At 49.7% G+C, this 27,012-nt stretch overlaps 2 protein-coding genes across 2 annotated transcripts; one reads left to right on the top strand and one right to left on the bottom strand.

Moving 5' to 3' along the window:
- Positions 1-336: 336 nt before the first annotated feature.
- LOC122368631 (coiled-coil domain-containing protein 6-like) lies at positions 337-19,040 on the bottom strand. The gene is made up of 9 exons (XM_043342771.1): positions 18,393-19,040; positions 18,074-18,223; positions 6,359-6,502; positions 5,919-6,007; positions 4,170-4,408; positions 3,490-3,625; positions 2,421-2,539; positions 1,653-1,852; positions 337-1,202 (listed from the first exon to the last, which is right to left on the bottom strand). The coding sequence occupies exons 1-9, from the start codon at positions 18,606-18,608 to the stop codon at positions 1,098-1,100; spliced, it is 1,398 nt and encodes a 465-aa protein (XP_043198706.1). The 5' UTR covers positions 18,609-19,040; the 3' UTR covers positions 337-1,097.
- Positions 19,041-23,719: 4,679 nt separating this feature from the next.
- LOC122368630 (extracellular matrix organizing protein FRAS1-like) lies at positions 23,720-25,190 on the top strand. Its single transcript, XM_043342770.1, has one exon. It carries the CDS (start codon positions 24,069-24,071, stop codon positions 24,774-24,776), a length of 708 nt encoding a protein of 235 aa, XP_043198705.1. The 5' UTR covers positions 23,720-24,068; the 3' UTR covers positions 24,777-25,190.
- The last annotated feature ends 1,822 nt before the right edge of the window (positions 25,191-27,012 follow it).

Genomic DNA, 27,012 nt, shown 5'->3' with positions numbered 1-27,012 from the left:
CAAAAATGCGAATCAGCTGATTTTATTTTTATTTCCCGAGTGAAATTACAAACAGACCACAAAAAAACTGGAAACAATCTAATGTGCCTGTAAGTTTATAGATATTATGCTCATGATTTCGCAAAAAAAGGCGGAGTGCCTGTGGGTTTATGATTGAAAAGACATTGAAGTAGCAAGTGAAATGACTTCGACAGGGACGACTGACGATTGCGCGCGAAAACCACCTATTTGTTCGTTACACATAGAGATGCCTCCACCAAGCTATTGCTAATCCATGTTTCATCTTACAGCCTGTAACATTACACAAAAATTCGGTCCACACACAAAGTCTCAAAATCACAGTATCGTATTGTATTGATCAAAGCGACATCAGCGGACGCAGCGCCAACCCCGACCCTGGCGTCGAAAGGCGTAAGTAGCAGTACCGAAAGCCGCCGCCAGGTAGCAGCACAAGCGCACCGCAAGGCCGGCTGTCAATCCAGACAGCCGTCGTTCCAGTTCAGAGACCAATCACGGACCGCGCGGCAGCGCGAACACCGAGAGGAAAGCACACATAGCGCACATGCCAGGGTTGCCCCGCACGTGCGCGCCCTCACCGCACGTGTGAAACAAGTGCGGTGTGGCCAACGTGGCGCCCGCGCTCACACCGGCACGGAAAAAAACAAACATTCAAGGCGCGGCACGGGGAGCAAAAAAAAAAAAGGAGGGGGAAGGAGAGTACCGAAATACCGGGCAACCTTCTGTGTATATTGTGTATGTCTGTCTGTCTGTGTCTAGTGTCTGTATGTAATTCATGTGCATCCATCAATATGTATAGCGTCAAATCGAGAATATTATGTATGTAGCTGTCCGAACATACACCACATATGGCTGCATGTTCGTGTACTCCTGTTGTTTCTGTAAGTGTGGTCTCTCTCTTCCATCGCTGCCCAAAAGAAACACGGAGAGTGTATCACCAATCCATAGTGGTCGGTCGGGGGCCCGTCTGCCAGGCCAGGGTCCAAGAGCTGAGGGGCGTGGCTGTAGCCGTGGCCGTGGGCGTGGCTGGGGGGGGGGGGGCGTGGCCACGCGCGGAGGGGGGCGGGGCGGGCGGTAGACTAGGCGCGCGAAGTGTCCATGGGTGACCCGGGCACGGTCGAAGAGGGGGAGGCCGGCGGATCGGTCGGGGTGGCCGCCCGGCCCGACGACAGCGTCGGAGACATCTGGCGGCAGAAAACGGAAACGTAGTGTCAGAGGCTGCACGATAGGTGGCGGTGGTATACAAATACTGGCGAATTTTTCGAAGAACGATTGGATCCTTCCGTGAACGTTAGGATTTAACCTAAAAAAAAAGTACAAATACACCTCAAGCGGATCGCCCGCCATGTAACAGAGCGTCTTGTATCCACCGATGTATACTGAGAGAAAAATAGAAAAAAAGACAACGCAAAACTTGTCTAGGAATAAATTCCTGAGCAAGAAATCTGAAAATGAGAATCCTTATCACTGAGGGTCGAAGGAGCCCTTTGAAAGCAACACACACAGTACACACACGAAGCCAGCGAACCAGCCGGCCTCACCACCTACCAAACCTCCCCTAAACGAGCCCTTTATCTCTACCTACTCTCCCGGCAACGCACACACTCTCTCTCCTTCTCTGCCCGCTCTCTAACCTGCATCGGTCTGCCGGGTGACATGGCCGGAGCGCCAATGCTGATGGCCGGCGCCGTCGGCTTGACGAACTTGTCGTTCCCGGCGCCGCCGCTAGGTGGCAGTGTGGGCGGCCGGGGCCGGGGCGGCATCTGCTGCACGGTGGCGCCACAGTTCTGACAGCGCGGGACGACCGGCGACGGCGGCCCGAACATATCCCGACCTGGTGGCGGATGGGGTGGGGGGGGGGGGGGGGGTTACGACACGGGTCAAATGGGGGAAACGGATCTTAATGACTCCTGGTCTCCAGTGACCTCAAATTAAAACTTAACCGACCCATGCCTTGAAGTGAGACCTGAGCCGTCACTGACCTGTGACCTGACCTTACTAACCTATAGCTGGACCCTTCAGACCTGTAATCTGACCTGACAAACCCACTGACATGACCCCTCAATCGCCACAACTCAATCGCCACTGGCCGTGACCTGACCCACTGACCTGACCCGTGACCTGTGACCCGCCCCCACTGACCTGGGCTGAGCGGCCGGCTGGCGAGGTCAGGGACTGGGAACTTAACTGATGTATGAGCTGACCTGTGACCTGACCAGCTGTGACCCCACTGACCTGGGCTGAGCGGCCGGCTGCCTCCGGGCGAGTTCAGGGACTGTACTGACCTGCCCCCTTCCCCCCCCCCCCTCACTGACCTGGGCTGAGCGGCCGGCTGCCTCCGGGCGAGTTCAGGGACTGTACTGATCTGTGACCTGACCTGCCCCCCCCCCGCCCCCACTGACCTGGGCTGAGCGGCCGGCTGCCTCCGGGCGAGGTCAGTGACGCCGGCCCGGGACTGGAGACGGTGCGGGGCCGGGAGCCGGCAGACATCTCCAGCTGGCGCTCCTCGTCCATATCCAGACTGAATGGGGAGAGAGGAGATCCATCAGAGACGTGTAGCATTCAGTGTTCAGTCAATTACAATCAGTGTCCCAAAATCGTATTTTTGCTTGGGTGTCAGAGGGGAAAATTGCTGACCAAAAAAGGATGAGAGTGAAAAATTGTCGGTCAGGTAAGGCCCAAAAAGAGTGGGAAAATGATCAAAAACATTAATCTATCTACAATTGTGACAGATGCAAAACAACAATTCACGCAATTGCTTCTTCTCGGTCGAATTGGGAGTGGAAAATTGGGCTTGAAAACTGGAGGTGAGAGTGGAAAATGATTTTCATTTGGATGTCGTTTCCCACCCACATCTACAATTTTTGGGACACTGATTACAATTAATAATAAGTGTAACAGCCGGAACAAAAACTAAAACTCGAGCGGTGATCCCAAGCAACCTTTACCGCTAATAATCTATAATACCCCCACTCACGAATTGCACAAAGTACGAGACAAAGCACACAGAGCCGTGAGAAAATCATCACAATCAAAGTAAGACCCGGCCTCATTGTATTTGTGACTCTCAAAACGGCCCATCATTACACCGACCCCACTCCTCAGTCCTCACGACTTCAACCATTCAACCTGATATTGACCTAACACTGGTCTAAGCTGAACCCCATCTGATCTCACACGCCTCTGCCCCGACCCTGACCTCGACTCTAACACCGAACTACCATGACTCCTTCTCGACTCCCCCCGCGTCTGACCTGGACTCTGACTCGGAAAGGTGTCTATAGTGTGTCACGCCGCTCCATGGTAAAACCTCACTATGACTTCACAATCACAACTAACCCTGACCTATATCAACTGACAATTATCCAAAATAACCTCAATCCAACTCATGTGTCTTCCCTGGCCTGACATCGACTCTAAAACTGAATCATCTTGCATCCACGAGCTCCCTTGACTCTGCGTTTGGCTGACCTGGACTCTGACTCGGACAGATGTCTGCAGAGGGTATCCCGCCGGTCCATCTCGACCTGAAGTCGCCGCGTCAGACGCTGGTTCTCCTCACGGACGTGCCGCTCCTCCTGGGCGTACTGGGCCATCTTCACAGAGTCTGGGGACACAGAACTACGGTCAGAGCGTTCAGAAATACAGTCAGTACTGGGCCATCTTCACAGAGTCTGAGAACAGAGAGGACTACGGTCAGTACTGGACCATCTTCACAGTCTGAGAACGGGAAACATGATTAGTACTGGGCCATCTTCACAGAGTCTGGGATCAATAAACTATTGGTGAGAGAACACAGAAATATAGTCAGTACTGAGCCAACTTTACAGTCTGAGCGAAAAAAAAACTATGGTCAGACATAAATCTTCACAGAGGCTGGGGGCAGACAACTACGGTAGGAGCACACGGAACCACGGTCAGAGCTGAGCCATCTTCAAAGCTTGAGTCTCGTAACATAAAACTGCAGTCAGTACTATATAACCATTCCGCTGCCCTTGTGACCTGAATTGCAGTGCAGACACAAATTGACAGTCTGCAGATATACATATAGGGAATATTACTATTAGAACCTCTACTTCGTACTTACATACCAAGGTCTACTGACAGAACAATGGAATGCGAAATACTCCCCACCCCGCCCCGCCACTCACGTTCCCTCCTGGAGTGTTGCAGCTGACTCTTCAGCGCCAGTACCTCCCTCCTGAGCTGCTGGATGTACAGACTGAGGTCCCCCGCCGTGGACGAGTCCCTCTCGCGCTCCTCCGCCCCTCCCCCTCCTCCCCCACCTCCTCCCCCGGTGGCGGAGGCGGTGGAGGTGGCCGGAGTTCCCGGGGAGGGGGGTTCGGAGTCCGACCCTCGCTCCACGCGCTCCAGTTTGCCGGAGAGGAGTCTGAAAACGGAGGTGGGGCGGCGAGTGAGCGCACGAGTAGAGTGGAAACTGAGAAAGTTTGGCTGCCCCTTAGTTGGCAAGAGTTCCAGCCATGGCCTTGGTTCAAGCATTGATGCGATTGAGCGTCAACCTGGCAAGAGAAATCGAAGAGTGAGTGGGCGAATGAATGGCCTGCCCTTTTCTGGTAAGCAAGCTACCGCATACGGGTTCTGGGAGTTCTGGGACAAATCTTTAGAGGAGCAACTAGGCCAGCTGATGCCTGGGTCATTTTAGGAGAAACAGGCCGAAATCATGCCTGTCATTATAAAATGTCGGAGTGCGTAGATTATATCGCGATTAGCACATCCTACCATACAACTATCATACGGACGAACTAAAACGGTCATGGTCGTCAATGTTCTCTCGTCTAATGAATAGCGCCAGCGTATCGCGAGTCATACGAATGTAGTCCCTGCGACAACACATCAGTGACGCCAAACGAACAGAGAAGTCGGCATGGATTAGGCAACTATCGGTAACATAGGATTGGTGGAAATGTGCGAGATAACACAGAATCCCTAATAACGCGTAACGATCGTCGTAATTATGTATTTCCTTGTATACGGCACGCGGTTGAAACTCACAAACATAGCTACCAGCATCGTAGAATTGCTTGTTTTACCTTCAGGCTCTGTACCATTATGAATTTAAACATGAATTATCATCAACGACCTATACTTCAGCTCCAGAATGTTTGCTTCAAAACGTTGAGCTAATAGGTTGGGTATATAACGTCCGTCTGCATAATACACAGCGAGACTGCTTTGTTAGGTATATGGCTGCACAGGATAAAATATATTCGCCTCTACCGAAAAATGACTCCCAAATCTACCGTGGTCCCTAAATGACGATACTGCACCCGAACTAGTGAGTATGAAACGCACCTACGCAGCAGGGGGCCAACCGCCCACCGGCCTGACTCTGACGTACGAAAGTCAAATGAATAAAATTCACATGAGTAAGCTCTGCACCGAGAAATGCCGAAAGAGCGTAAACAAAGAGCAAGCAAGCGGGACAGCCATTAAAATTTTACACGAGGTTCTGGCAGACGCCGTTAGTTTTACCGTGGTTTTACAGTCGCTGAATTCAAACCATTTGTTCGCCTCACTTTGAAAAGAACAAAAAGAAAAGGCCTTGGGGGAGCACCACATATTATGGGGTCGACGTTTCATAAAAATGTAGCTTGATACGCAATAGTGAGCTAGAAATGAAAAACAACTCACTGTGCTGTGAAAGCCTGGTATGCTTTGCGAACGATTCAATGTGGTCCTTTGACCTACATAGTACGTTAGTTGACAAAGTATATGAATTTACAAAGACATCAAAACCGTATGAAGCAGTATGGCATGGTAGCCGAGTAAGATAATGAAAAACAATAAGTCGGAAAATTACTGTTATCGCGAGGCCGCGAGAAATACGTGTACTCGATCGGCTTCAGTTGGATGACAAACCCCAAAATATCAAAACTCACCTCTTTTCGGCCTCGAGTTTTTCCATTTTCTTCCAGAGCTTGTTGACGAGCGCCTCCTGCTCCTGCTCCAATGTGTTCTCCAACTCCACCTGGAGTCAGGAGTCGGGAGTCAGGCATTATGAATGTGCCAAGGACAATGACATTAATTGTCAGGAGTCCGAGGTCAGTCATGAAGAATGTTTCATATGAACTCATCTACAGGCAGATGCATGGAATTACGATCTGCCACATAAATGTATCATTTAGTTTATGATGACGTGACATTGGTGATATTTCGATAGTTTTAATCAGACGCCTAAAAATATTGCAATGCCATGCACGAATATCTAAATCACCAGGAATATTTAAATCACCTTCCCGATACAAAACACAAAAAAAAATACATAGGTACCCCTGTTTCCCTTTCAGAGTCTTTCAAAGTCTTTCAGAGTCTTTCCTACCTTTTCCCGCCTGAGCTGCTCCAGAGTCGTCTGCTTGTTGAGCGTCTGGGACTCCAGCTTCTGGATCTTGTTCATCAGCTTGTTGACCAGACACTCCTGCTCCTGCTCCAGCGTCTGCTCCAGATGCTCCTTCTCATGACGCAGCTGCGACAAAAGAGAAACGCGCAAGTCAGACGGCACTCAATATACGCCCGTCAGATTAGGATTACCACTGTACCTAGTATCATATTTCGAATCCTAGATTCCTAGTTTCCCACTCAAATCAACACATTTTGGGACACTGAGTACCTAGTATCATATTTGCGAATCCTAGATTCCTATTCGCGAGCTCCTTGCTACAAAATTGCCGTTGCCGAATGTACCTAATGCTTATGGTATTGCAACGGAAATTCGTTCATATTGAATTCACTACAGCCAAGTAGTGTCATATTCGGAAACAACGAGGGTCTGAAGCAGACATGTGCATGGATCCGAGTGCTGGATCTATGATCTCAGTGGATCTCGCAGTAAACTGCAGACTAGGATCCATGATCCCACCGGATCCGGCGTGAACAATTTATCCTGGATCTATGATTTCATAGGATCTGACGATAAATCAAGAACGTGGATCTGTGATCTGAGTGGATCCCGCCACGCAGAAGATTTGGAACCAGGTTTACAAGTGTTTCTAAGCCAATTAGTGCCACAAAACTATGCATTATGATGTGCAATCACAAAATCACTAAAACAGAATGTTTGTGACCTGAAACAAGTGATTTTTTGGGATTTCTGTGTTGATGAAAAATAAGCGAGGATCTATGATCTCGATAGATCCCAAGCAAAAAATTTGACTTGGATCTATGATCCCTACGGATCTCTCGACAAAGCAGAGATCTGGATCTATGATACCGTCGGATCCGAGATCAGGATCTGTGGGATCAGATCCCAGATCCATTTTCTCGGATCCATGCACATGTCTGGTCTGAAGTGTTTGCGGCGGATTTGATATATGAATATGCAGTTAGATCGGCCAGCATTGCCAATATGGCACCTCATATTCAATTAGCAGGCGTCGCCATCTTGGCCTGGGAGTGGGACGTAAGGTGGCTTCAAAATTCAAAGTCGCTCGTCAGTCGGTATTGAATAATACAAGCGGATATAACGTTGAATTATGAGCCAGGGCAAGCCATAACATCCGAACAGCAACATGAAAGGTAATTGTTCGGTGAATATTTTATCAGTGGAGTCTGAAATTTCAACATTCTGTATGCCAGGCCTATTCAAATACATTAGCCGGAGGGGTGTGGTAATAACTGGTCTAAGCAAATTGACCACGATCTAAAATGCATTAGGTACCAGTTGGCAGTTTGCACTTAAGCCAACATTTTGGGCTGGTCTCGTTCCTAAGTCGGCTAAGAGCTTCAGTCCAGAGCATAAATTTATCGTTCGCATGCATACAGTAAAATAAAAATACATATACCTATACTCTGTTCCGTTTCAAGTTTGCAGCCGAAGTGCTCTGCTGAAAGCAGTGCGTGATTTCTGTATATACAGCTCTTACATTTTAAGACGGAAATTCTTGAGCGGAGGAGCGATCTGCCGAAGAAACTCCGACTGCAAGCTTGATATGGAACAGACTATAGTTCGTTTTTTTAGGTTTGCCCCTCACTGTAAACGTCTCTTTGAACACAGCACGAGAATTGCTAGCTGAATTACTGAGAAAACTGGTTAGCGCACATTGTATTGGAGATATAAATAATATTTTCAAAGTAAGTTTTGAACACCGACGATGTAACGTTATGTTAAACGCCGCTCAATTTATTGATTAGTTCAGACATAATTCCTGAGAAGTCGTCTATCCCAGTGGGGCTGTAGGAATTGGCAAATACGAGCTATGAATCTGTGAAATAAATTTGGTGAAATTGATCGTCTGTGAAATCTGGTCGAATCAATGTGCGCCAACCAGTTTTCTCAGCAATTCAGCTAGCAATTCTCGTGCTATGTTCAAAAAGATGTTTACAGTGAGGGGCAATTAAAAAAAAAAAACGAACTATACCAAACTCGGCCGGTGATAAAATTTCAAGTCCTTACTGACTGAAAAATCAGTAAGGACCTCGGTCTTGAAAATTGATTTACACCGGCCTCGTTCAGTATTATATAGAACCAGCCAGCTCTGAGCTCATGTAAAATTATCCATTTTTTAAACGTCTTCTGAACATTTGGAATGCATCGAAACTAACGGCCCACCTACTGAATACGCCTCAGTCCCAACTCCGCGATTCATATTGATCGTAAGCAGCATGTCTTTCGTTTGTCTCAGCATGCCTTGCTATTGCTACTTAAGTCTTGACGAGTTTCAATCAATTTTTGGGACACTATTTCACCAGAGGGTTCACATGTGGGTATCACTTTATCACCCTACTCTGAGCGACACCACTAAATGGCATTTACGACGAATGTCGCGAGACTTATGTAGGCCATCGCTCCCGGACTTTCACCCAAATTAAATAACGAAAAAAACTCTACGACGCAGTTCATTTACCCATGAGGCTTCAATTCAGAAATATCTAATGCAAGCGGTAGCCACGAGTAGTAAAGTAATCTTGGTAGCCACTAATGATGCCATCTTGTGATTATTTTTGGTTCAGCTGCGCATCGTTTACTAAGATAATCATTTATTAGGATAATTTTGTATTGAAGGATATCATGTGCGGGTATGGGTGTTGGTTTGTGGCATGACCATGGTGGCTCGTCTGTGAGAGGTTGTGGGCATTCAGGACACGGTCCCGCTCCTGCATTCGTGTGTGCGTGCCCGTCTGCCCGCTACACCAGTTAGCATGGTCTCGTTCACAGTTGGTGGTAACTGCTGCTCACGCCCCGCTCGCCCCGCATCTGCATGGACTTCTGTGCTGATGATGATGATTTGGTGTTTTAGGGCGCACCAGCAACGAGGCTATATGGCGCCCATATCTAGCCATTCTTCCTCAAAGTCGGGGGTTAAAAATCACCTGAAGCCCGGAGGCCGTGATGAACGAAAAGAGGCGAAAGGAATCGAGAAAAGGGGAGTCGTCGCGGAGAAGTGTTCTCAAAGAGAGCTGGGGGCCACGCAATCCAAAAAACCGCAATCGCTCAGCGTCCAGTCTCGGGCACTCGACCAAGACGTGTCGGACCGAAAGTCGGTCACCACATCTGGTACAAATAGGCCTGGAGCCAACGCCGATAAGGAACCCATGGGTGCCATAAGTGTGCCCGGTACGAAGCCGGCAGAGGACCACCTCCTCGCGTCGCGATCTGCGTGAGGCCGACAACCAGGAAGCTAAACCTGGCTTGATACGTAAAAGTTTGTTACCGTGGGATTGGCTCCAGGCCTCCTGCCACTTTCCGAGGAGGAAAGAGCCCACCGCCGGTACAAAGTCCCTGGCGGGTAGAGGGAATCGGCGGGAGCACGGATACTGCGCAGCATGGTTCGCAGCTCGGTCCGCCCGTTCGTTGCCGTGAATACCGACGTGGCTAGGGATCCAGCAAAAAGACACCGACGTACCCTCTCGGTCGAGGGCTGTCACACGAAGAAGAATCTCCTGTGAGAGGGGGTCAGAAGGATAGAATTGTGACAAGGACTGGAGACCACTCAATGAGTCAGAAAGAATAACATATGACCGAGCGGGATTAATCTCGATAAAACACAGGAGTTTGAGGATAGCGACCAATTCGCAGGAAAAAACGGATGCATGTTTAGGTAAGGTAAAACACCGCACAGCGTCGCCGCAGACGAAAGCACACCCGGCACCGTCATCAGTCTTTGAGCCGTCAGTATAACAGGCTATGTAGTCAGAGTACCTTGAAATATGTTCCAGCGCACGAGCCTTTAAAACAGCTGGAGGGATGTCGCCTTTTCTCACATCGGTGAGGGAAAGGTCCACCTTTGGCGGGACTTGTCTCCACGGTGGGACAGATGGCCACTCCTTACGCATGATCCCCCGAAGTTTAATTTGAGCTTCCGAGAGCAGCGATTGCATACGAGAGCAGAAAGGGGGGTAGCGGACAGTACGTGCACCTTCTCCGGTTCTGAAAAGCGCCAGGTTGGCACGTGAGAAAACTGCATCATAGGCAGGGTGGGAAGGCAACTGGCGGAGTTTTATGGTATATCTCATGCCCAGTAGCTGGCGACGCAAGGCAAGAGGTGGCTCGTGGGCCTCTACAAGGAGGCTGGCTACTGGGGTGGTCCGGAACGCACCAGTGGCAATACGGAGAGCAGTATGGTGCACAGAGTCCAGAATACGTTTCGAGGTCTCTGTGGCGTTATCGTATATAAAACAGCCGTAGTCAAGTCTAGAACGGACAAGAGCACGATAAAGCAAGAGCAGTGTCTTACGATCCGCCCCATAGCAGGTACGCGCAACACATTTCAAAACATTCATAGCTCGAAAACATCGGTCGCGGAGCTCTTTCAGGTGAGTGCGGTAGGTAAGACGGCTGTCTATTACCATCCCAAGAAACTTCACCTCCGACTTCACAGGGATCACTGCACCCCTTAGCCTGACAGAGAAGTCAGGGCAATTACGGCGAAAACGGCAAAAGTGGACACCTACAGTTTTGGCTGTCGAGAATCGTAGTCCGTTAACAGCACTCCAGTTTTCTAATCTTTTAATTGCCAACTGGAGCTGTCTCTCTACTATACGTGTGGTTGCACCACTGGCCCAGATAGAGAAGTCATCCACAAAAAGGGCACGGCCAATGGAAGGGGGCAGGTGATCGGCAATATCGTTAATCATTACCCCGAACAGCACAACACTTAGGACTCCTCCTTGGGGGACACCGTTGACCTGGGGGAACTGCTCTGAGAGGTTGCCACCGACACGGACTCTGAAAGACCGGTTAGATAAAAAGCTGGCGAGGAAATGGCCCATTGTACCGCGTATACCGTACTTGAAAAGCTTTTGTAAAATACCGAAACGCCAAGTGGTATCATACGCAGCCTCAATGTCGAAAAACAATGCACCAATGTGTCGCTTCCGCCTAAATGCGCAACGAACCTCGGTATCAAGGGCTAAAATGTGGTCTACTGTGCTCCGATACTTTCTGAAACCGCACTGCGAGTTAGATAAAACACCTTGTTCCTCCAGAAACCAGACGAGACGCGCGTTTACAACTCGCTCAAGCAGCTTGCCCAGGGCAGATGTCAACGCAATAGGGCGGTAGTGAAGCGGATCAAGCCCGCTTTTACCAGCCTTCAGCACCGGGATAATGATGGCCGTCCGCCATGTTTCGGGATACAGCCCTCTTTCCCAGAGCGCATTGAAAAGATGGAGCAATGCTTCAAGTCCCGGTGACGGGAGACGCCGAAGCATCTCATTGTGTACAAGATCAGGGCCTTCTGCGACACACTTCAGGCCACCTATAGCGGACTTTAACTCTTCCATAGTAAAGGGATCATTGTAGCTAAAATGTTGTGATGTGTTAAAATTGACGCCAGTCGATTCGCACCGAGCACGATGGCGGGCGAAGTCGGGGTCAGAACAGTCACCGACACAGCGGTCATGTAACGCACGGCCTATTTCGTACGCTACATCAGCTGGGTTCGACACATTTCTGCCAAACACACTCAGAACAGGAAGAGGGGATGAGGAGAAACGACCTGATATACGTTTTATACGGGACCAAACCTCGGAGATTGGCGTGAATCTGTTAAGCTGGCTGATGTATTCCACCCAGGATTCGTGTTTAGCTTTCTTGACCGTCCACCTAGCGAACGCTCTGGCTTTTCTAAACGCGATCATGTTTGCGGTGGTGCAGTTATGCCTGAAAGCGCGCAGCGCTCGTTTCCGCGCTCTGATGGCGTCTCGACACGCATCGGACCACCATGGGACCGGCCGGCGAGAAGGCGCCCCCGATGTACGAGGAATGGATGCCTTGGCTGCTTCAATGAGTAAGGAGGTGAAATCGGTTACTGACAGATCATCTGTAGGGTCAGATGAGAGAGCATCCTCCAAGCACGTTTGAAATTTCTCCCAGTCTGCCCTCCGCAGGTTCCATCTCGGTGGCCGGCAGCCAACCGAGGGCCGCTCACGCAGTTCAAGCCATATGGGGAAATGGTCACTACCAAAAGAGTCCGCGTCCACTCGCCACGTAAAAAGCGGCACAAGGTGTGGACTGACAAGGCTGAGATCTAGAACTGATGAATGTCCCGACGGCATGGTGAAATGGGTAGCAGCACCAGTGTTTAAAACACAAAGGCCCTCCTCGTCTATCAAGGACGCTAAAAGTCGACCGCGTGTACACACAGAATCACATCCCCATGCAGAGTGGTGAGAGTTAAAATCACCCAGAAGCATCACAGGTGGAGGGAGCTCGGCGATTAGCCGGCGTAGTTCCAGAAGAGGAAGAGCTGCGCCAGGGGGACAGTAAAGTGAGCACACAGTGATGTCACGCTGGCCTAAATGAATGCGGACCGCTACCGCCTGAAGGGGCGAGCTTAAATCAATACATCTCGCAGGCACGGCGTTATGGACCAGAACCATAACACCTCCGTGCGCGACGGTTTCAGTAGCAAGGTCCCTGCGAAAAACCGAAAATCCTTTCATGGGGAACCTGGACTCAGATCTGAGTTTGGTTTCTTGGATGCAAGCAACCAAAGGTCGCTGAGAGCGGATTAGTGCTTGCAGTTCTGGAGTGCTAGAACGCAAGCCTCTGCAGTTCCACTGCAGGATAAAACGTGTTATTGCTGTAGTTTTGAGCGCTTGGGGTAAGCGAAAGGTGTCTAAAACTGGCGACTTTGACTTGAGTTAAAAAAAAGGCGGGGACTTAAAAATGCTCCTCGCCACCGGGGCCCGGGCCACCGCCAAAGGCTACCTTTGGATGGCCCTCGCGGAGCCGTCCATCGGCCGACCTAGGCCGGCCCGTAGCTCCCGGTTGAAACTTCAGCCGCGAGCGGGGGCTACCATCGTTTGACGGAGATAACTCCCACGGAAGTGTGCGCTTCGTGGGGCGGCCCGGGGCGGGCGGCGGCCCCGCCGGTCTCGGCTCCGATGGTGGTGTGCATGGCGGGGGTTGGGGTCCCGACCCCTCGCCCGAGGCGGGCACCGGAGGGGCACCAGAAGGACGCTGTGAATGGGGTGGAGGGAGTGGAGGAAGTGGAGGGGGTGGAGGGGGTGGTGGTGGCGGTGGGAGCGGGGGTGGGGGAGAAGGTGGAGGGGGCGGAGGAGGTGGAGGGGGCGGAGGTGGAGGAGGGGGTGGAGGGGTAGGGGGAGGTCCCATCAGAGATGACGGGGCCGCCCCCGGCCCACCAGGACCTCCACGGACAGAGGACGCTCGACGCTCCTCAAGAGCCTGGGCCATCCTCCGCCCTAGTCTGGCGTCCTGCTCAAGCCGCTCCTCCCGACCGCGGCGCAGAGCCGCCATGACTGCAGTCTCCCTGGGCGGGGGTCGACGGATCTCCGGAGACGTGAACGGGGCCCGTTCGACAGAGCGCGGCGGTGGGGGCGGGCCCCGGCGACGACCCCGGGCGAGGGTCCACTCACCACCCCGCGGCGTGGCCGTATCCTCGGGGGCGGCTGAAGCCTCCACCCCCGCTCCAGTCTCATCCTCTCTTCCTCCCCCACGGGAGGGGGACGAGAGTCCTCGCCTCCTGCTTGGCGACGTCTGCGTGGCGGAGCACGACAACGCTTTAGGGGGCTCCTGTTGAACTGATGAGTTGCTGTGACTGTTGGCATCTGGGACAAAGCAGAAGCCGAATGACTTCAGAATCGCTATTAACTGACCGATGCTGTTGTTGGTATCAGTTTCAGTGGGGCAGCGCTGTCTAGAACCGTTGGCCACACTAGCATAAGACCGCTTGGGATGGAGGGCAGCAAAGCGGTCTCGGGCCTGACGAAATGACAGCCTTTCGGTGACCTTCAGGGACATTATTTCTTTTTCTCTCTGGAGGGCCGGGCATCGCCCATCAAACGAGGAATGTGGAGTCTGAGAGTCGTCACAATTGACGCATCTCAACTCGGACGACGAACATTCGGCACTGCTATGGTCATTTGCCGCACAGCTCCCGCATGCTGGTCTGTTCCGACAGCTGTCTCGAGTGTGACCGAATCGGAGACACTGAAAACAACGCATGGGACTCGGGACATATGGTCGAACTTTCACGGACAGATATCCTATCATCACCTCCCTCGGCAGTTCCAGCGAGTTGAAAGTCAAAATGATACTGTGCGTGGGTGCGAGAGCGCCACTTCTCTTGGTGTAGATGCGGCGGGCGGCGGAGACCCCAAACTGTGACAGGCCTTCGGCGATCTCGTCGTTTTGCATGCCCTCCAGATCGTCGCAAAAAATGACCCCTCGGCTGGAATTTTTCGTGCGATGCGGCGAAACGCTGACCGAAAGGTTTACTTCCTTCCTGCCCTGCTGATCCTTAACTGTGTATGTGAAGTGAGTAGCTTTCAGGGCCCTTTCCGCCTCTCTATCGTCAACAAACTCTACTTCGATGCCTCCGTCTCTAAGTTTTTCACACCTCGCAATCTTACCAAATCTGTCACAGCCCTCTCGTCTCTGAAAGGGAGACAGCGACGCGAGTTTTCGTTCGTCGGATGTGAATATAAGAACTTTTGGTCGTGCTCCACCGACTGCACTAGGTGCAAGGGGTTCAGCCGAGGCTGTGGTCCGTGGGGGTGCCAAGTGAGAATCCATGGAAAGTGTAATTGTTTCGGTCCCGCAGCCTCCCACCCACCTCGGAGCCCAACTGGGGGACGGCCACACTCCCCCGTAGGGTGGTGGTCCGCCAGGAGTACTGCAGGACTATACGGGGGCCGGGACGCCAAAAGCAGCAAGACGAAGCCGCCGGGTACGGGGCCGCGTGAGCCGCGGCCGCCGCAGAGCCATGCGGCACGGGACCGGACCTGATCCCGCGCGCGGACATGGATACGGTGGCGCTAAGCCCCGCGCTGAAGGAATCAGGCGGCCCCTGCACCCGGCGGCAACCCCCCGCATACCCGTCGCCCCTGGACTTCTGTGCTAATGTCCTGTTTGTGTTGCAGAGGGCGAGTTCCCATGTGAAATACACACATCAGCTATGAAGCCTGCATGTGACTGTCTGAGCACATCATCTAATCTAGCATGTATGATCTAATCTTAAGGCTGAAACAGACTCTTTCCGCGTTCAGGAAATCGCATGCGAGAACCTATTCAAATACGTTTTAATTCTTTTCGCATCAATCGCTTGCGGGAGGTGCGTGCGATTGATGCGAGCGTGCTTCCATGTATTTGAATAGGCTCTCGCATGCGATTTCCTGACTGCGGAAAGAGTCTGTTTCAGGCTTTAATGATGCAGTACACTTTTCTGTAATTATCGTACCAGACATACACAATGCTCTTGAAGCCTACTGCGGCCGCCTCAGATGCACGTAAGCTCGCTCGAATGGATGGTCCTTTCCTACCCAGTAACTGCCGAATGGAAGTATTCAATCGTGATACACCTTGAGGATTGATCCATTCATTTTTTTAGAGGCTTTAGAACACAGTGCAAACCGGGCTGAATAGATTGGGCCAACAAAAACATTCCACAGTGCTCTGAACAAAGTTTGTTCTCTGGATCCATTACGACCCCGTCATGAATGGATGGGTCAGCAGGGCCGCAGTACCGCAGCCACCTTGGCACGTTCCAACCGGACAGTACAACAACGGTACACGTCATCACCACAACAGACAGCTATAGGAAGAATCACGACAAACGGGCATGCCTGGGCGTGCCCGTCATAAAAGGGCGTGTTCCCGGCATCAACGAGCGTGCCCAGGGCACTAATGGACGTGCCAAGAGCCCTTAACAACGTGTCCAGGACATAAAACGGCGTGCCTTACCCCGACACCAGACAGCCTTCGCGACGTTTCCTATTGACGAACAAACCATGCATTGTGTATGCACCCCTACCTCTGTTGAAAGTTATGTCAATGCCCGTGAAGCAAATCCACCGGATGTTTGGTGTAAAATTATACCGTTACTGGACACCACTGGGCGTCATTATTTCCCACAAAAGAGACACATACTCTGTTCACATATTGTAAAAGTTCCGGACTGGCGTCCATAAAAGCTCCCTGCTCCTGTGTCCCGTGTTCCGGTGTCCCTCACGACAAGTTACAAAGCAGGCCGTAGTCGTGTTATTCTATAGATCAATAATTCTAAATAATTCAAAAAGGGGTAAAGTCTCAATAATTCAACGTGGTATAGAGTGGTGCTAATCAAGCATATTGATGAAACCACGAAGTGCAGAGTGCGTGATTCCGTCGAAAAATCGTTCTTTGTGGGCTTTGCGGACATTGCCATGCACAGCCACAGGTTTGCAGAGGTCACACGGAGCTGCAATTTTCAGAGACCCGAGGTCGCCGTTACGGATGCGCCCAGAGTTGTATGCGACTAACTGTCCAAAGTGAAAGGTCATCTAAGGGCAGTGAACTGAGTGGCGTTCTGTGTTCAACAAGGCTTCCCCCGGCCAAGCTGTCAGACTCAGACGTACCTCCGTAAAATGTCATGTCACATAATGTTTTCAGAAATACAATACACTCAAGGAGTCAAGTACAGCAGCCTGTGCAGTGTACAGTGTACACTTGTACAGGTCACACAGGACCAGACAGCATTTTGATGAGAGTACAATATTGCATTGCTAGATGACAAAAAGTACTGATCAACAAGACACTAAACATCATGTCATTGATGCCAAATAGGCTTTTGCCAGCAACCAACCAAAAGCAACAGTTGGGGAATATGTAAACGATGTTTGGTGGGTGCCTATTGCCCAGTAATAGGCAAAGTTTCAGTGCAATCGACCGTCATCCTATAACTACCTATTCTAGGCTGGAAAATTTTTAAACCTCTGACTGGAAATATTGCATGTGCTGTGATGGTTATCCCCACACAACAGAAGGTAGTCTGATCAATTGCAGAAGGGAATGGGGCTAACAAAGGGAGTAGACTGTAAGTCAGTTGATCCAGTGGTTGCTTAGAGCACATAAGTTTCCAAAAGCATGACTACAGCTGTCACCTGCTAATACTAAGAAATTGCCATCTATCTAACAAAAAAGTTCCTACTGACATTTTACTTATGACAGTAATAATAAAATTGCGGGTTGCGGGAGTTTTCCTCTGAATAATGAAAGCTTATTGTAAACACAGACTTTTAGGATGGAGTTTCTGTTAGAGCATGTTGAATACAATAAGAATTGGAAAAAGGCTTCAATATGGCCTTATGCTCAAGACTATCAATGTAATAGGCAAAAAGGCACATTGCACAAAAAGACAAGGATTATTCCCACTAGCAGATGATGCATTGTAAGAGGTTCAGCAAAACTGCCTCTTACAATGAGATTTTGGAAAAATGACAAAAAAAGTGTGTCCGGATAACAATAAGTACAGATATTAGGCAGAACAATAAACAATCTAAATATAACTTAGAATTTTATGATGGATGATGAAATAATGGTTTTAGACATTTGGTGTGCCCAAATGCAGCATTGGTCAACTGAATTAGTGCCCAGCCTGGGTTGATTGATTTTGATTAAGCACCATATCCAGTGGACCAAGTGCTAACTTGAACTCTCACTGTTCACACCCTTCCAAGCAGCCAGGTAGCGGCAATGCCACATGCCACACCACATGTGGCGTGGCACGCCCATCATTGTCACATGCCAATGATGCCCAGCCAATAAAAAAATAAGAAAAATAAAAAAATGATGCCCAGCCAGTGAAGCTCTGCTCACCTGGCTGAGCTTCCTGGAGAGGTCGTTGGTCAGGCACTCCTCCTCCTGCTCGTAGTTGATGGCCAGCGTCTCCTTCTCCTTCTTCAGTGCCTGGATCTTCTTCAGCAGAGTGTTGCTGATGAACTCCTCCTCCTGCTCGGCTCGAGCTTGCTGTAGAGCAAAGGGAAGCATTGAAAATTCATAGTGGGTCATGTGATGTTGCTTATCACAACAACTGAAAAGAAACTGCTGGAAGGAATCTGATACAAACTCCGAAAGCCAGCAACACTCCAAGACATAATCACAGAAAGCACTTGAATAACAGGAAAATGCTACTTACTATGTTCACTGAAGCCTGTTTCAAAGCACGGTTTTCTTCTTGCAGTCCCTTCACCCTAAGCTTGTATGTATCAAGTTCAACCTTCAAGACGCGGTTCTGTTGAGCGAGGGACTCGATTCTCTTCTGCAGCTGCTCTCGAGTGATGGGCGATGGCGGCATTAAAATTGACCCACCATCTACTGAGCCCGAGTCGCTCTCGCTCGCACTGTCCGCCATTGCAAAATAAATATCAAAATGAAATTATTTTCTTTACATCGATCCCTTGCAGTACAGGGTTCAGCAGACTTGAAAAATCGATTTGTAGACACACTCAGCAATGGAACAAAATATCACACGCTTACAGGGAAATCTTCAAACAACCATCACAGCCCACACCCAACAAATTGAATGGAGAATTGCGGGCAGGTCCAATAGAAAACAAATTGTTTAGAATCTGCGGCTCGCAGCATGGCATGAAATCATTGAATGAAATCATTGAAATGACTTCAATGATACGGAAAAGACAAAGATTGACGCACCTGTGACAAACACTAAGAGAGACAGGCTACATAAATTAAAATGCCTGCCACGCATGTCTAAAACATAGTGCAAAAAAATATTATTCAGATATTAGCAATTACAGCCGCAGAAAAAAAAACATCGGAATATAATTCCAACGCCACAAATATAAAAACATTTAGCTTTTAGGGACCAGATGTAAAGGCCTTCTGGCGCGATGGACTCGAGGCCTCTGGCCATGGACTCGGTCTCGATCTCGGAAAGCATCACAACCACATCAACCATAAATGAACACCTTATTGTCTTATTGTTCTCATAGCTCATAGCTCAGGTACTGACAGACAAAAAGGGAAAATTCTGCCCTTTGAGAGACTGAGTGGAGTCTGGGGGAGAAGGAAGACGGCAGGTAAATCATGTTCAATTTTGTTCCGAGGCTCGCCCCGTCAATGGGCATTGGGCCGGGGGGGGGGGGGGGCAGGCGGCAGCGATCGGCGACGGCCAGTGGCGCGGGAACCGGGGGGGCTAGGGGGGCTGAGCCCCCCCAGCTTTTCGGCTGGGGGGGCTCGTAATGTATTTTAGCCCCCCCCCCCCCCCCCAGCTGGAGGAATCGAAATCGGAAATCTACCAACATGATTTCATAGATTCATACATAGGCGTGGGAACCGGGGAGGGGTAGTGGGGGAAGCTTGCCCCCACAACTCTGCGGCCGTGGGGGCGGTGCCCCACAACGTTTCATGAGGCCATGGAACCGTTGGGCAGCTTGTCCTCCCCAAATTAGGGGTTGTGGGTCACAAAGGAAGAAAGCATGTAAGTGAAAAATCCACCTATTTCACTGGCTCGGCAACTCATTTGGCAGATTAAAACCTTTACTCCAGGTTGCCAAAACGGTAGTTTCTTCACTCAGCTGAGACGGAATACCTCACTTTTTGAAAATATTTTCGTTTTTTTTTTTGTTGTTGTTGAAAAGGCGAAGGTCTGAAAAATAAGTGGCCTAAAACCGGTGAGAAAACTAGATTTGGGGGTACCCTAGGTTGATTTCTATTATGGTTCAGCCCCCCCCCCCCCCAGTCTGGAAGAAGTTCCCGCGCCACTGGCGACGGCGGCGAGGCATCGACCTCAGACCTGGTTAACCCGCGCCCGGCTGGGGGTCCTGGATTTCCACGCCCTGCTGGGGGGGGGGGGTATTTGAACACCCCCCCTTGTAACTCGGCTCCTGGGCCACGTAGCGATACGCGGAAGGCGGCGTTCGAAAGAGCGTCAAAAATAATGACGAAATCACTTCGGTCAATTTTTTGGTCAGGTCAAAGGTCAGGTCACCAGAGGTCATAGAAGGCAAAATTTCGCCGATTTCCAGGTCGAATGTCGACAATTTCCAAGAAGCCAACGCATAACTCGGGAACCAATAGAGCTACAGCGCCGCGGAAAAGCGCATTCGATAGCCCTATTAACGCCCTTTCTGAGTAATTCTCTCAGATTTGACCTAACGTCAACGGTTTTGCCTGCAGGGGGCAAAAACTGCAAAAATAGCCGATTTTTTCGGAAATAGTTTTTCTGCAATAACTTTTGACCCAAGCCTTGTACGAGCTTACTTTTACCGGCATCGTGTTCTTCTCGTCAAGACGCATCGAATGAACTATAACTTGACCTTGAAAGGTCAACTTGAAAATTTGACCTCAGGTCAAGGTCATGACCTGACCGGAAAGGGTCATGTTGCATATCAGTCGATCCGTATCGTCGAGCTGAACACATCTAAGGCGTTTTCATCGCTCTAGCATGCCTCTATCAAAAGTTATTTGCGAAAAACTGTTAGATACCATTCGTGACCTAAGATGACCTCAGGGCATAAACAAGGGTCATGGACACCATTTTCATGTTCTGTGTGTCTAAACCACTTGTAATTCGGTGTTTGGGAGTGTTTATAATGTCTTTCGTCCAAAAGAGGCGCATTTCAATTTTCTCCCATTGACTTATAATTATGGGGAGGTCGCAAAATTGACCTGACCTTAGGTCATCGATATCCAAATTCTGAGATATACATTTTGTACATGTTATTGCTCTTAGCAATCGCTGAAAGTTTCAAAGCGATCGGTCACTCGGTGTAGCTATGACAGACATTGAAACTTTTTATGAGGTGAGGTCACTTCAAGTGACCTGGTGACCTGACCTTGAATGACCTTGGTCTGAAATTTTCACAACATGTGTAGAATTGATGTATGATAAGGTGTACCAAAAACGGCGGCGCTCCGCGCCGCCGTTTTTGAGATATTCGCGAAAAACCACAAGGGGGGGGGTGTTCAAACACCCCCCCAGCAGGGCCCGAACCGCAGTCCGCAGAAAGCAGAATGAAACTAAAGAGATGCGTTATGCACGCAGTGCCATCAGTGGCGCGGGAACCGGGGGGCTAGCGGGGGCTGAGCCCCCCCCCCCAGATTTTCGGCTGGGGGGCTCGTAATGTATTTGAGCCCCCCCCCCCCCCCAGCTGGAGGAATCGAAATCGGAAATCTACCAATATAATTTCATAGATTCATTAATAGGCGCGGGAACCGGGTGAGGGGGCAGTGGGGGAAGCTTGCCCCCACAACTCTGCGGCCGTGGGGGCGGTGCCCCACAACTTTTCATGAGGCCAGGAACCGTTGGGCAGCTTGTCCTTCCCAAATTAGGGGTTGTGGGCAACAAAGGAAGAACGCATGTAAGTGAAAAATCCACCTCTTTCACTGGCTCGGCAACTCATTTGACAGATTAAAACCTTTACTCAATGTTGCCAAAACGACAGTTTCTTCAATCAGCTGAGACGGAATACCTCACTTTTTTTGCATTTTTTTCGTTTTTTTTTTTGTTGTTGTTGTTGAAAAGGCCAAAGTCTGAAAAATAAGTGGCCTAAAACCGGTGGGAAACTAGATTTGTGGGTACTCTAGGTTGATCTCTATTATGGTTCAGCCCCCCCCCCCCCCCAGCCTGGAAGAAGTTCCTGCGCCACTGCCAGTGCCCAGTGCCATCCTCGCCCAGAGCCTACACCGGACTTGCACCGGACTGCACCGGACTTGCACCGGACCGAGAGCGAGACCTTCCGTGCTCGGAGGAGGTCACCCTGTCCTGGCTCCTGCAGTGTCGCTTTTACCTACGGACCGGCTAAGTGGCGGCTTCCTTTGGGCCCTGAAAAGAGGCAAACACTACACCGATTGGACATCTTCTTGGGCCCACTCTTCCGGAAGAACAGAGCTGAAGACAATGTCTCGTCTCCTATCATCTAGCCGAGCATTCAGTCAGTCCTAGTCGCGACGACCCGAGATGCCGGCTCTGAGTTGTCATTGAGCTGCCTTTGACCTTCCTCTTCTTCAGACCTCAGTCCTCAGAGACCGGCAATTCAATTTTATTTTTCTAAAGAGAGAGAGAGAGAGAGAGAGAGAGAGAGAGAGAGAGAGAGAGAGAGAGAGAGAGAGAGAGAGAGAGAGAGAGAGAGAGAGAGAGAGAGAGAGAGAGAGAGAGAGAGAGAGAGAGAGAGAGAGAGAGAGAGAGACGTCACAGACAGACAGACAGACAGACAGACAGACAGACAGATGATAGGTACTAGACAGGTATGAAAATCAGTACTTATAGGTCACACCTTGGGATTGGATGCTCTGTTGGAGTCGTTGGGATTTGGGAATATTCATTCAGAAACCCGACAAAAGTGAGTACCTAAGAAGCGCGAAAGTGGCTACGGAAAGTGTCATTAGACAGAACAGAAAACGGTGCGAAAGCACAGAAAGGCCACGGATGGCCTGATGGGCATACCTAGTACCTACCTTAACCTACCTATGACGTTTTAGCCACTAGAAGGAAAGGCCTGCATGCAGTGACAACAGCGATTTTATTCACCGCATACTTTTTTGAAGAGTAGGCTGTAATAGCGTCTTCATTACAAGGGAAAGTTTACCCGAGGTAACTTCCCGACAATCACCATGCATATTCCATCATCAGACGAGCACATAATATCGTCTTGGGCTAGTCCAGGCCCATGTCGTCCCCTATCTCCGCGTGTGTCCACTAACACGAATGACGTCACGCATGTGGGCGGAGCTATGGGCGGAGCCTAACGCACGCGGCAGTCCAAGCCGCTATATTTGAATTTATATTTTAATAGAATCTTGCCGATATTTTGGGTGAAGTCAATTTATATGGATAGCTTGGTGACAGTTTAGCTATACGAATAATATATTTATTATGGATGTGCGTATATTCAGCTTGGAATTGCAATTAAAGTTCCGCGCCGCATAGATTCGAACTCGGGACCTTTGGAATGCTGCGCGGGCACGCTAACCACTACACTACCGCGACCGCGCGGCGGCCGGCGGCAGGGAGGCTGCGGAGACATGGGGGGACATTTTACGCTTTTGTGAAAAAAGCAAAAGTTTTAGCGAAAAACACGTAATAGATAACTTGCAGAAAATTGTCTGCTCTTCCAGATAAGATACTTAGGTTTGATATATCTTGTGCAGACTTCATTCTACAGTGCTTCGAAAATCGCTCATTTACATGGGGATTGAACGGGGCTTCGAGACTTGACTCCAAATGACGTCACGAGCTGACGTCACGAAAAGGTAGAATCGCCGGACGACCCTACCTGGTATATAGGGCCTTGGGCTAGTCTAAGGAAACGCCAACTTACACGTAGAACGTTTATTGTTCTTAGTACCTGTTTTCCAACCAGTTTCATGTCTGCTCGTCAGCTTCGGATTTTCCTCTGCGGAAAGAACAGCCGCGATGCCACAAAAATCGCTACCACGTGCTGAAATCATATGGCCTACTTCCTTCTGTCTGCGGCCGTGACGTTGACACAACACATGACGTTGAAGTAACGTCAGCAAATGGCAACGACCCGGACTCTAACCCTGTCAGCGCTGATATAAATTGCCGCCGCGACGCAGACGGGCACACTGGCACCGGTGGCACGGGGAACACGCCGCACCCGCAGCGCTGACGGCAACTTCAGTCGCTCGGGCCATCAGCAGCAGCAGGTTTACTGGCTCAAGTCATCACATTCGCCTTAGGCAAGTTTGTTCTTCTGATAATTTCTTCACTGGCAGGCGCGTCATCAGTCTTGGAGATTTCTTTGTCTTCATCAGTTCATCGAGTTTACCAGCTTGAAGATCTTAACTCTGCCGTCAAGAGTATCATCTTGAAGACTCTTCAACCAACATGTCCATATCAGTCGCCATCAGTCTATTGCTGGCTGTCGTCCTTCCAGAGACGGTCCTATCCACCCCCTGCTACTCCTCTTCCCTGCAGCAATGGTTCGCAGACGGTGCCAAGTGGACTGAACCTCCCTGCACGGGGATGACCTGCTCCGGGGGCTTCAGCAGGGGTCAGTTCTGTCCCACCGGATCCTTCACCCCCGGATCGGGATGTGTCCGCGAGCCGGGTACCCCCGGCGCCGATTTTCCCGCCTGTTGTGAGAAGATTAAATGTCCTGAACCGGGACAATGCTACTCGACTGCGCTCGACCGCACTTTCAACGATGGAGAAACGTGGACCGAGTCCCCCTGCACTAAGCGGGAATGTCGCATGGGCACCACGCATATCCAGTTCTGCCCAACCTACTCCATGGGTCCTGGCTGTGTCAAGACGCCCGGCATCCCTGGTGCCGACTACCCACAATGCTGCGACCAAGTCAAGTGCCCGGAGCCCGACCAGTGCTACTCAGAGGGCCTCCAGAAGACCTTCAACAGCGGCGAGACGTGGACGGAGCCGCCGTGTACCCTGTACAGGTGTGACAGCGGAGTGTCGCGGGGTCAGCTGTGCCCCTGGCAGTTCCCCCAGCCCGGCTGTACCGCGGTCAATGGTACGGCCGGCGCGCCGTACCCCCAGTGCTGTGACAGGGTACAGTGCCCCGTCTCAGTACCCTGAGTGGCGTACCCGCGCTGACATAATGCTGCCGTATCAGGGGAATGTAAAGTTGTATTCGAAACTTGATTAGATTTTGACATGCCATGCAACTTTTCTTTACACGTCATGGGTATTGCTTCAATTCAAATCTAATTCATTGACTTTTTATTCAAAAGACACCTAAGGACGCTTTGAAAGCTCGCATCCTGTTGAAGAGAGTGATATCTATTGTTCTTTTGTCATGAAACATCTACCTGTGATTCGTTTAATTAGGCCGGACCAATTTGTATTCGGGGATTGAGAACGTTCTGGCAGCAGTGTTCATGGCCAGTGGAGAGGGATTTGATGTTCAGTGTTCCTATATGTGTTGACGTTGTTCGTGTTGTTATTGGCTGAATCAGGGCCAATAAATGGAGCCGAGACAGGCATCAATTATTGTTTGATTATAAAGAGTTGACCGAATATTCTCATCAGCAGTAGAAGCATACGGCGTAAGAAATGAAACGTTTTTGGAGACCATTTCATTGGAGCGTAAACATTCACAACCGGACGATTCATTAGCGGCCTTTTAAGGACAATTTTTAACACTACTTGACGTCATCTATTCAATGTCATAACGTTCATCAGATGTTAAATTATAAGTCACGCAGGTAAATGACCGGTACTTACATTCTTCAATTCCTGGTAGAAAGGATTGGGCAATATGGCTTCTACTTAAACTGTGGTTGTCCCTGCCCTTATGTTTGGATGTCATACGGTTCCTCTCCGCTCAACTGATGTTGATACCCTGGACAGCGTCCAGTCTCGCTGCATCAAAGCTGCCCTTGGTCTGTCAAAATACGCACATCATTCTGCTCTGCTTATTGCTCTAAAAATTCCCAGGATACAAGAAATCCTCAGACGCGCGGTGGTTTTCGCGTTGTTGGGAATATTCCGAGATGATCATAGACTTCCAGCAGACCCGTCCTGGATTTTGAACGGGAGACGAACATTAGCTGGACTAATTGGCATTCCGTAGGCATTATCCTGATAGTTTGAGTTTTATGACAACGCTGCACCATATTATTGGGTATCAGCCCGTTGGTGTTAATTGAAATAAACAATGAATAATAAAGAATACCTATAGGTTCGATGCAAAATGGAGATCGATTGCAAATTAGAAAGCACCAACACAATACCTATAAATGGAAAATCATAAAGGATGGTGAATAACCTTTAAACCTCGCCGGACCTGTTGGTTTTCTGCATACGCGTCGGCCGATGGGGGGGGGGGGGGGCTACGATCCTCCCATCTCGCCTTTTCGCCCCTGATGAAGCTAGAGAGTTGCGGAAAAAACGAGCGCAACGACTGGTACCCGTTTTAATGTCTCAGGTCAACTGATGACCTATGAGGTCAGGTCAAGTGGCCCAAGGCACGACTTCGATTTTTTAATAAATAACTTCTAAAAACGGTCGCAGAGCCGCGATTTTGGCATCATCGTGTTTGCTTCGCTAAGGCGCGTCGAATGGTATACTTTTTGTTCGAGTGAGGTCAACTTGAGGTGTTAGACTCGGGTCAAGGTCAGATCAGAGTTGACCTGACGTCATAAATGACGTCACGCAAGGTCAACAATGCAAACGTGAAGCATCGGACCTTGCAAGGAGTGCATGAAATCACGATTCCGTGTGCTTGAGATAGTTTGAGATCGTTCCCGGTGCCAAAAAAAGCAATTTCATTTTCCCCATTGGCTTATAATGGTGAGGTCACGTGACCGACCTGACCTTATGTGACCTTTAGGAAAAATCCGAGATAAGGAGTCTAAATATCATATGACCATTCCTCGTAAAATAAATATAAATTGCCAAAAAGGATATATTGATTGAAAGGTACTTATATTTCGATCACAGATCTTCTTCAGAATTGCTAACAAAAGACAATAACATGTTGTTGACAGAATTGTTATCAATTCTAAAGAAGAGGCTGTGATCGAAATATCAATATCATATCCTTTATGGCGATTCATATTTTATGAGGAAAGGGCATACGATACTAAGGTCATAGTGATCATAATAAGGTCATAAAAGGTCATATGATCATATGTTCACTGCTTATACCAATGTTCCTCGCACGTTTTAAAAGTAATACTTCTGTAGTTATCCCTTATTGTTATCGGTGTAACATGTGTAACATGTGTTACAGGCCGTATGAAAACTCCGTCCGTTTGCAAACGGCCTGGCCCGATTCAGGCCGTTTGCAAACGGCCTGGACAGCCCAGTC

Source organism: Amphibalanus amphitrite, unplaced genomic scaffold (assembly GCF_019059575.1).
Source record: "Amphibalanus amphitrite isolate SeventyFive unplaced genomic scaffold, NRLGWU_Aamphi_draft 000963F_arrow, whole genome shotgun sequence".
Classification (NCBI taxonomy): domain Eukaryota; kingdom Metazoa; phylum Arthropoda; class Thecostraca; order Balanomorpha; family Balanidae; genus Amphibalanus; species Amphibalanus amphitrite.
Note: the sequence above shows the minus strand (reverse complement) of the source record. Positions and strands in the feature narration are given on the sequence as shown.